Raw genomic sequence first — 9,944 nt, forward strand, 5'->3', positions numbered from 1 at the left:
ACATTTTCAAACTGCTCGACAATTTTTCATATTTTGAAATCATTACATACGTGTATTACTAACTAATAGTATGCAATCATTTGTCTATTAATTTTTGATACGGTGACACAATTTTGTTTTCTCCGTATTCGTACCTAAAATGCTCTCTCAATGTTGTTATTAAACCAATAAAAAATATTAAAATGTTAACTTATGATAGAACAAGGGAAATTGAATTGAATTTCGTTTACTAGTTACCAATAAAATGTATATTGTCATAAGCTGATATCTTTGTAAATATCGAAGAGATGTAAAATCAAGCAACAAATATGACTGATATCTTTGTTTAGATCAACTCTCAATTACAAAAGCTGATATTTTTGTTAAATCTTTGTTTAGATCAACTCTCAATTACAAAAGCTGATATTTTTGTTAAATCTTTGTTTAGATCAACTCTCAATTACAAAAGCTGATATTTTTGTTAAATCTTTGCGATCTTAGAGCATCTCCAACAGCTTCCCTGTTTTATTGGTATTCTCACTTTTGGAGAATTTTGGGTTTTTTTTTGTCCAACAGATTCTCCATCCCATTCCCCAAAATAAGGATGGAGGAGAAAAAAAAGAAGAGTCTTCTCCAAATTTTGGGCATTCTTCAAATATTTGGGGAGAGCTTTGTCATAAATACAGCACCTTCTTCAAAACAGGATGAAGGAGAAAATAAATATAAAACAAAATCTGTAATTACAAAAAAAATCATGGGGGGCAGTTCCAATGCATAAGAGCATCTCCAACAGCTTCTCTATTTTATTGGTATTCTCACTTTTGGAGAATTTTGGGCTTTTTTTTGGTCTAATAGATTCCACATCCCATTCCCCAAAATAGGGATAAAGGAGGAAAAAATGAGAGTCTTCCCCAAATCTGAGGCATTCTTCAAATATTTGGGGAAAGCTTGGTCATGAATGCAGTATGTTCTTCAAGACGGGATGGAGGAGAAAATAAATATAAAAAAAAATCCGTAATTACAAAAAAACCATGGGGGGCAGTTCCAATGCATAAGAGCATCCAAAAATAGGAATGTAGAATATTTTTATTATTGTAATAAATACAGGATTCTTCAAAATGGGGAAGCTGTTAGAGTTGGAGCAAAAATAATTTGAAAAATATGACTTTTGCTTCCCCATTTTGGAAAAAATTTTAGGGAAACTGTTGGAGATGCTAAAAGCATCCAAAAATAGGGATGTAGAATATTTTTATTATTTTAATAAATGTAGGATTCTTCAAAATAGGGAAGCTGTTGGAATTGGAGTAAAAATAATTTAAAGAATATGACTTTTGCTTTCCCAATTTGAAGAAATTTTTGGAGAAACCGTTGGAGATGCTCTCCATTAAATCTGGTCCCATTCTTTGGTCCTCTCTAAGCGTCTCCGTATCCCCACTCTCAACTCTTAATTAATTAATCCAAAAAAAAAAGTGGAGGACTACCAACTAACTAACTAACTAACTAACTTTCTTAATCCTCCCCACGCCCCTCTCCATAAAAACCCCCACGATTCCCCAAAATTTTCGCCAATTCCCGAAACACCCCTCCAAAAATGTCGAAATCGCTCTTCGCCCTCTCCCTCCTCCTCCTCCTCCTCTCTCTCCCCAGTTCCCTCTCCCAAAACCCTAACCCTAGCTCCACGGCCTACAGCGAGCTCAAATCCTACGGCTTCCCCGTCGGGCTCCTCCCCGTCAACGTCGCCTCCTACTCCCTCAACCGCACCTCCTGCGACTTCGCCGTCCACCTCGACGGCCGCTGCCGGATCACGCTGCCGCCGGACAACTATCTCGCCTCTTACGAGAGGAGGATCACGGGGAAGCTTGTTGGAGGGAAGATCGCGGATCTTGATGGGATTAGGGTTAGGGCTTTATTCCGGTGGTGGTCGATCTCTGGGATTAGGTTGAGTGGCGATGATTTGGTTTTCGAGGTTGGTGTTGCTTCGGCCAGGTATCCGGCCAGGAATTTCGATAAGGTGCCTGAGTGTGAAGGGAGGGCGCCCAAAAAGGCGGATTCTTGAGGTGATTTGTGCTTTTTTTTTTTGCTTACACCTTGTTTGGATGGGGGTTAATGGATGGAAGTTAAAGTAAAAATTTTAATTTTACTTGTTTGAAAGTTTTTTTAAGGGGTTAGAGCATCTCCAAGAGCATCTCCAAGAGCGATCTTAGGTTTTTCCTATATTTGAGGAGCAAATCTCTCATCCTAGGAAACAGGAAGCCAAATAAGGAGTAAGTGCTCCAACAACGCTCCCCAAATGGCTCCCTATCTCATGTCCTAGATTAAATATAGGGAGTAGGAGCGGGGGAAAGTTGCTCTAACAATGTTTCCTATGTTGAGACTAAATATAGGACGTTACTTTGTTATCATTGATTTGGAATATCAAATCATATTCCCTATATTTAGTCTCTAACATAGGGAGCCTGTTGAGGAGCAATTTTTCCCCCTCCTACTCCCTATATTTAGTCAAGAACATGAGATATGGAGGCTGTTGGAGATGCTCTTAAGGGGTGTTTGTTTTAAATCCTATAATTTTAGGATATAGATTTCACAATGGGATTTAAAATCTATAGGTGTTTTGTTATGGATTGAGATTTCTAAAATGTTGTTTGTTTCATTAATATTTTGGGATTTGGAATATTATAACTTATAATATTTTGTTTGTTTCAAGCTCAAATTGTAGCATTACCAAATGTCAAAATTTTATAATATGATGAATATGCTATCTTGGTGAGGTTACCTCCCACAAAAAGACAAAATTGAGATTTGTCAAATCCTCTCCAATTAAGAGATAAGCACACTCATTTATGGGATTTATCAAAATCCTCTCCAATTGAGAGGATTTGACAAATTCTAAAAATTAGGCACTTTTTGTATTTTTGGGATTCAATATTCTAAAAATTTTTTTAAAACAAATACCATATATGGAATCCCAAAATACAAAAAAACTCACTTTTGGACCCCAAAACTTGTAATCCATACCAAATACCAAAATATTTGGTGAAACAAACACCCCCTTAGAGGATGGAATAGAAGGTTAAATTTCCTTCCATTTTTCTTCCCTCCAATTTGGGGTAGAGGATGGAATGGAAATCAATATAAAATTTTAAAATGTGATAAAGACAATTATATTCTTACGACATTAAAATCAATGGCTAATACACTCCCATTCAATATGTAGGGTATTTATGTAACTTTATATATATTCATTTCACTTCTCTCCTTTTTATTAGAACTCTCAAACAAGTTCAAACAAATTTACTTCCATTCTCCTTACTAAACTCCCAAACAACATTTTATCTTTTCACTTTCATTCTTTACATTTCCTTTCCATTCTTTACCTTTCCATCCCTTTCCTTTGTAAACTCCCAAACAAAGCATTGGTGATTTTTCTAAGCATAGTTATTTCTACTAATTGGTTCTTAGGGAATGGTATGAAGTTAGTGTTTTTTTTTTTTTGTAAATATGAAGCTATTTGCAATACATTTGTTAAATAACCAAGAAATTGAAATTTTATTAACAGCGAACTGCAGATAATCCCTTTATCTATAACTTCATCAGTAGACTTATCACCCCTCAACCATTTTATTAGCTTATCACCCAAGGATTGGTATTTTTAGGAGAGAGTAAATTGCAGATAGCCTCCCTATACCTCATGAATGTAGGATTGTTAAGCACTACTAAATAGTTGAGGGTTGTCTACAATTTACTCTTTTCTTAATTTTCTTTGGTTAAAGAACATCAACTTGGTTGTAATTGATTGCATAAGTAGATCATGATAAAGTGTAGTGAAAAAAAGAAGAAGAAAGAGACATTTAAGTCATCGCTAAATGCAATAAACCTCTGATTGTGAGTGTTACATTTGGGAAAAAGAAAATAAAAGTTATACTAATGCTTTTCTGGAAATTAGAGGTTTCTTAATCTTATATAGGATGGTCCTTAACTGAGAATTTTCCCTAAACATTTTGGAAACTTCATTCATTTGGAAGGTAGACCTAGTGATGGGTTAAACAACTATAAAGATCTTATTCGACCTTACAGCAGCATGTACTTTCTTCAATTCACTAAAGGAGCTGTGATGCCAATGAAATGGATGTCAAAATTCCACTCTATAAATTAAAACGATGATCGAAATATATATAGTTTAGATTGAGGAAAGATATTGAGTGGTTTGTTATATTGATTGTCCTTCCATGATCTATTTGTCAGGCTACTTACATTATATGTCTGTACTGTTTTGTGGTTTGTTGTGTGACTTGTGTCCATGATTCTTTAACTTAGTAACTCCTTAGACATAGAATGCTAAATTTCTTAGATGTTGATGCTAGGATATGACCATATAATTGTTGACCTAGAAGATGAAGAGATCTTTTACATCATAGACTAGGGGGATATTTCTGTTTTATGACCTTTGCTTTTAACATTGCTAGATAGCATATCAGGGACGCGTCAACGAAGTATTCAATGACCAGAGTAGGAGAGATCCATATGTCTGTAGATGATATGCTTATTCAATCAACTTAACCCGATGTTGAACCCACTGCGGGTGACCCGGACGGTTGGAAGGTTCCAATATGGCTCCCGCGGTTTTGGGTTCGATTCCGGGCTGGGTTAAAAAAAATCCTTAACCTGATATTGACATGTTTGGTGGTTCGTGTTAATTGCAAGTTATGTTGCTTAATTCGTAAACATATAACCATTTAAGAGGGAGTTGTGAAAAGTTATTTCTGCAAGTGATTTAATAGTGTGCGCAGATTTGATGTTAAATGTGTGGACTTATTACAGTAAGGACAACAGTTAGTGCGTTAACATAATACCCCAACATATCCTTGTATTGCTCTCAATAGATGATAACCATTTAGCAATGTGTAATCTCGGAGATGACCCCATGAAATTCTGTAAGTATCTACAATGGATCCAAGAGGTGCTCCTTAACTTATTTGCTGTGAAACTTTGCTCTTATAAGGACTAAGCCCCATGTGACACTTAATTTTGCATGATTCAGGCTAGTGAATACTACTTCTTGGAAGTACCTCTAAAGAAGTATCTCATCGTCATGATTTCTCACTCCACCATGCTTAGCTAGAGAGTTTTTTTTCTCGTATTTCGTAAATGCAAGCTACATTTAGTTCTTTAGTTCATTCATTGAGATTGTAAAATACTTTAGTCAATTAGAGAATTACAGCCTTGCCATATACTCTACGGTTAGTTCTTTAGGTGAATCTCATATATCCCAGATGAGACCCCACTTATTTAAGTGGTGCCCCTGCCATACTCCTATGTCCCATAACATTTTTCTTTGTGTAGTTTTAACTCCCTGTGGTAATACTATGCACCCTTCTGACTAATTTGGGTGCATATAGTATGCCTTTGAAAGAGAACTTGGAAGGAGATCAACCATCATAGTATGCTTTAGACCTAGCAATCTCGATTATTGAACTTGTTTTTGTTGTTCCTCCGTAGAATTAGCTATTATTAACTTTTGAGTTAGTGAACTTTTATATATGTGAGTTGTCACCTCATTTAGCAAAATGAGCTGTACAAGAGAAAGGAGTGATGAGATCCACCTACTCCTAACTGTCACAGCCTAATTTTCCTGTATATGTATGCATATGTGCTTGTGTGGCTGTGTGTTCATCTGTGGGGTGTCACACTCTCTTTTAGGAAATTACATCTTCGTGATGCTCATACTTTACCCATGTGAGAGTCTACAGGCTTTTCTCATGGATTCTTTATAGCCCGGTAGCCCCTATTACAACTTGTATACCGTGGTGATTTACTACACAACAACCAGCATCTGCAACACTTATTATCACTTCTGAGTATTAAAAGCTTTCATATGGTCTTGATACTCTTTGTAACACCTTCGAATAAGAATTCCTAAGAGGTCAACCCACCTGTTCCCTCACTCAGGCATGCTTGAAATATGCATGTGCTTTACTATAACATGCTTAACACTGAGCTTTTAACATCGAGCTTTTAACACCGTTCTTGTACAGAAATGTTGGCTACAGTTAGTTCTTGAATTTACTGGAATTATATATCAGTCATAGTGTGCGACATACATTTGCAGTTTAAGGTGTGACCAACATGCCACACTAGGACTTCATGAGGGAATGCAGAATTCTATAGGTGAACTACAGATTCAAGATGTGACCCCATCATGTAGCTTCCTGTGCCTCTTAGCTCTAGTATTTCTGGGTAGTATAGATTCTAATACCACATGTAGCGAGATCCCTCCAACATTTTGTCCATGCGTGTACAAGTGCAGAAGCACTAACTTGAACAGGATCTGTGTTTCGTGCAAATTGTGGGCAACTAAGAACCAGTGCATATGGATTTCTAAGATTTTCATTGTTCACATGAATGATGAATCACAACAATGAATTCTTATGGGTTTTAGTGTCTTGAGTTTCATATGGTGAAAGTGAACACCTTGCATAGCATGCGGTGTTAATTTTAAATAACACACGCCAGAGTCAATGTAACCAAATTACTTATGATGTCAAGAAAAAGTATAGGTGTTTCAATATACAAATAGTTTCCCGCCAAATAAGAGAATTTTTTTTTCCAAAGATCATTCTGACTTTAGAAAACTCTATTACTTAGTATTTAGATTGTTGCTTCAGTGGTCAGGAATTCAAGGGCAGATGACATCAGCTACATAAACTCAACCCCCAGATGCAATTGATAACCTGCAGCTTGTTTTCTAGTACTATATAAACTAGATATTGCTCGTCTAAAATTTAAGTGACGTACGAATCTTCTCACCCTTGACTAGCTCTTGCACAGGATCTCCAGCCCGCTATTATGATGGGGGTTCCTTGTATGTGCCCAGCATGGCGTTGATGCCTGATACAAGGTTACACATCATTCGTATATATCTAAGTTTTAGTATTGTATGAAATGTATTGTATGAAATAAAGGTATCTTAGCATGTTCTCATGAAATGTATTATGTATTGAAGAATGAATTGTATTATGTATTGTGTTCCTTCACACCCAGCTTCAACTTTCAAACTAGTAGTTATGTTTATCTGAACTGCTAAATACAGAATTTGGTTCTGATACCGGCAGAGTGTTTTTCCAATATCTGCAGCGTGCAATTGATAATATACTTAAGCATTGTAGAGAGACTTGTGCATGTTCATCAACAGATTAACTTATCAACAATACCAGAAAATTTTAAATACAGGAAGACAAGCTTAAAAGTTTATACTGACAAAAGAACTGCTAAAGTGGTTCTATATCTGGAAGGAAATATTACTGTTGTAACTTATCATAAATGTGTAATGATTCTTGTAATTTATAAATTTTTTATTCGAAGGTCGGTGTCAGAAATCTGTTCATGGCTTATTACTTGTATTCAGTCCCTTTGGCATTGTTGTTTCAGATCTCAGCAAACATGATTTTCTTCTTTGATCTTATAGTTCCTGCTTCTATTTAAAATTTGTTGCCTTGGACAGTTCCATCCCAACAAGCAAGCATCTAGGTTTTAAAGTGTCATATGTACTTCCGCGCAAGCAAACAGGCCCCGAATGGAATGTTGGAATTTGGAAATAGATATGTTAGGGAATTTAGTTTCCTCCCTCCAGCATCTAGCTTTTAAGGTGATTTCTCATATATTTTCACAAAAGGTATCGGAGCTAGCTCCCCATATTTTCCAGTTGCAAGTGAACGACATGGGTATTATAGGGGGGACAAAGGTTTAGTCCAATGCCAGCACACATGGATATCAACACTGCAGAAGTATGATAATATGTCGGATTAATTAGTCTCATATCGACTAAATGGTAAGTCGCCAATGGATAGATGTAAAATTTAGAAATGACGCCTCCTGCGCAGCCTCTAATACGAGCTGTAAGCATGGACTAATGAAAGTCACCCAGTTTCATTTCACCAAGCTGTCTGGATTTGTTTATGTTAATGCAATGCACGAGCAGTTCTTGTTAGCTAGTGACCAGTGCATGCAGATTATGAGCCCTGTGCTGAAATTGGATGCCAAAGTCATTGAGGCTGCTCGTGGACATGATAGCATGGGTAATGTCGGCAAACTGGTGTTTAGAAGCACGCGTGTGCATGTCGTTGGGTGCACATTGTGCATTTCTGTCCCAGCATTTCTCTGGGACCATATAAAACACATATCCTAGTCCGGGATGCAAAATAATATGAATAGCCATGTCATATTTGCATCTCATGGGATGCAGCTGGGAATATTAAACCTCTGTATCAGTTAGGATGTATTTTGGTAGAATATTAAAAGGCATATGAATGCTTGATATGCGTATTAATCAGTCGGTTGAAATCGCTTTGATTTTAGATTAGTGGATCTAGAATCAATTTTGGTGACCTAAACACTAACCTTTCATTTCCTTTTTCATCAAGTCGATGAAGTTGATACGAGGAACTTTGGTTCATTGAAACAGCTGTATATTACATGATCTATTCATTTGGTCTATATGTTTTTCACGTATTTGTTTATAGCTGTATATAACTTCCTCTCATGTCATCTGTATTCATATTCGATTAGACATCACATGGATTATGGGTTTTTCTTATCGAGCTATGTTCATATTCATATCTATATCTGTGATTAATATGCATATACCAATATTATCCTATCTGCTTATAACTTCATCCCCACACTCACCACACATCCTGTGTGGCCCATTGCGAACTAGTTTGCAACATCCAAAACTGTGGGTTGTCTTCCCCTGCTTCGACATAGCCTTTAAGAAGATCTTACTCGTTTTCTGCTAAGATCTCATCTCTCTCATGGTCTCCTGTCATCTTTCTCAAACCCTTGTTGCTTCTTCCTCTGTTCTAGTGGTCTACACAGGCATTGTTCTTGTCTTGGTGAGAGTTGGGAGAATTCAATGCCGAAATGCTGGATTTTAGCTGATCCTACAGAAGGCCTTTTTATATTTAAAATAATATCGGGTGAGAGTTGGAACATAATACTATGTCCTTACATATATATTTTTAAGTTGGTGATTGCATTGATATGATATTCTAATTGAAATAGAATCGTAACTCTTGCACTAATATTATCTACCGATTGCACCTATTTAAAAATCGGTACTGGGAAATTTATCGCGTTCTCCTTTTTTCTTCTTCTTGTATGACCGGACTTTTGCTATGAGTTGGGCAAATGGACTCTTTATAGAATATCAGATACGGAGGAAGGAGGGAGTGAATGGCAACAAAGACGAAAGTTTTCTCCATTAGCCCCCTCTGTATATCATGATTTGTGAAATGTCAGGCATCATTCTCTCTGCTTATTCCCTATGTGATACTCTATAGAAAACCTGATCTCGAAAGCATCTGTGTACTATTTGTGTGATCAGGACCAGCGGCATTAAAATGTTGTGCTTATGCTAAATTGTAAGCTGACGCTTTGCAAGGTTTTCTCTGTCAAGGGAGTTGGCATACATTTAAAACCAAACGAGGGTGGATGAGGTGATACATTGAATAGTGGAGTAAGAGCTTATGGTCCTTGTTGGTTTCCTCTTCAAAAATATGAGCCAGTCAGATGCACTGCGCATTCTCATGCGTTTGTCTTGATTTAGTCGTGTGACTAAAAAAGCACGCATTATTGTTTCCAAGCTCACAGTAGTCAATGTCTTTGTGAGGCAATGAGGAGGTCATTTTGAGCACCAATTTTGACTTCCAAAGCAATAGTTTTGGTCCTTATGGATGTAAGTGGTGACTGGAGGCAAAATTACTAGATTGGTATATTTTGTTGACCATGAGTGACACATCAATATATTTTCTTATTCTGACGGTAATTTAGTATATTATGTAGACTACGTCGACAAATTGACATATATTTTGGTTGGAACCAAAAGTCTGGCCAAATTGAGTCACGCGACTTCGCACATGCGGTTGATGTGGATTAAGTGAGCTTACAAAGTAGGGTAACTAAAATAAGAG

At 36.7% G+C, this 9,944-nt stretch overlaps 1 protein-coding gene across 3 annotated transcripts; it reads left to right on the plus strand.

Annotated features, from left to right (window-relative positions):
* LOC109835666 lies at window positions 1,521-7,145 on the plus strand. Of its 3 annotated transcripts, none has more exons than XM_020403648.1 (2): window positions 1,521-2,036; window positions 6,794-7,145. In XM_020403648.1, the coding sequence occupies exon 1, from the start codon at window positions 1,571-1,573 to the stop codon at window positions 2,033-2,035; it is 465 nt and encodes a 154-aa protein (XP_020259237.1). In that variant the 5' UTR covers window positions 1,521-1,570; the 3' UTR covers window position 2,036; window positions 6,794-7,145. The 3 variants fall into 3 exon arrangements, with proteins under 3 accessions (XP_020259237.1, XP_020259238.1, XP_020259236.1); XM_020403649.1 differs by lacking the exon at window positions 6,794-7,145 and adding an exon at window positions 6,642-6,766; XM_020403647.1 differs by having other exon boundaries at window positions 1,525-2,036; window positions 6,805-7,081.

This window comes from Asparagus officinalis, chromosome 3 (genome assembly GCF_001876935.1).
Source record: "Asparagus officinalis chromosome 3, Aspof.V1, whole genome shotgun sequence".
In the NCBI taxonomy this organism is placed as follows: domain Eukaryota; kingdom Viridiplantae; phylum Streptophyta; class Magnoliopsida; order Asparagales; family Asparagaceae; genus Asparagus; species Asparagus officinalis.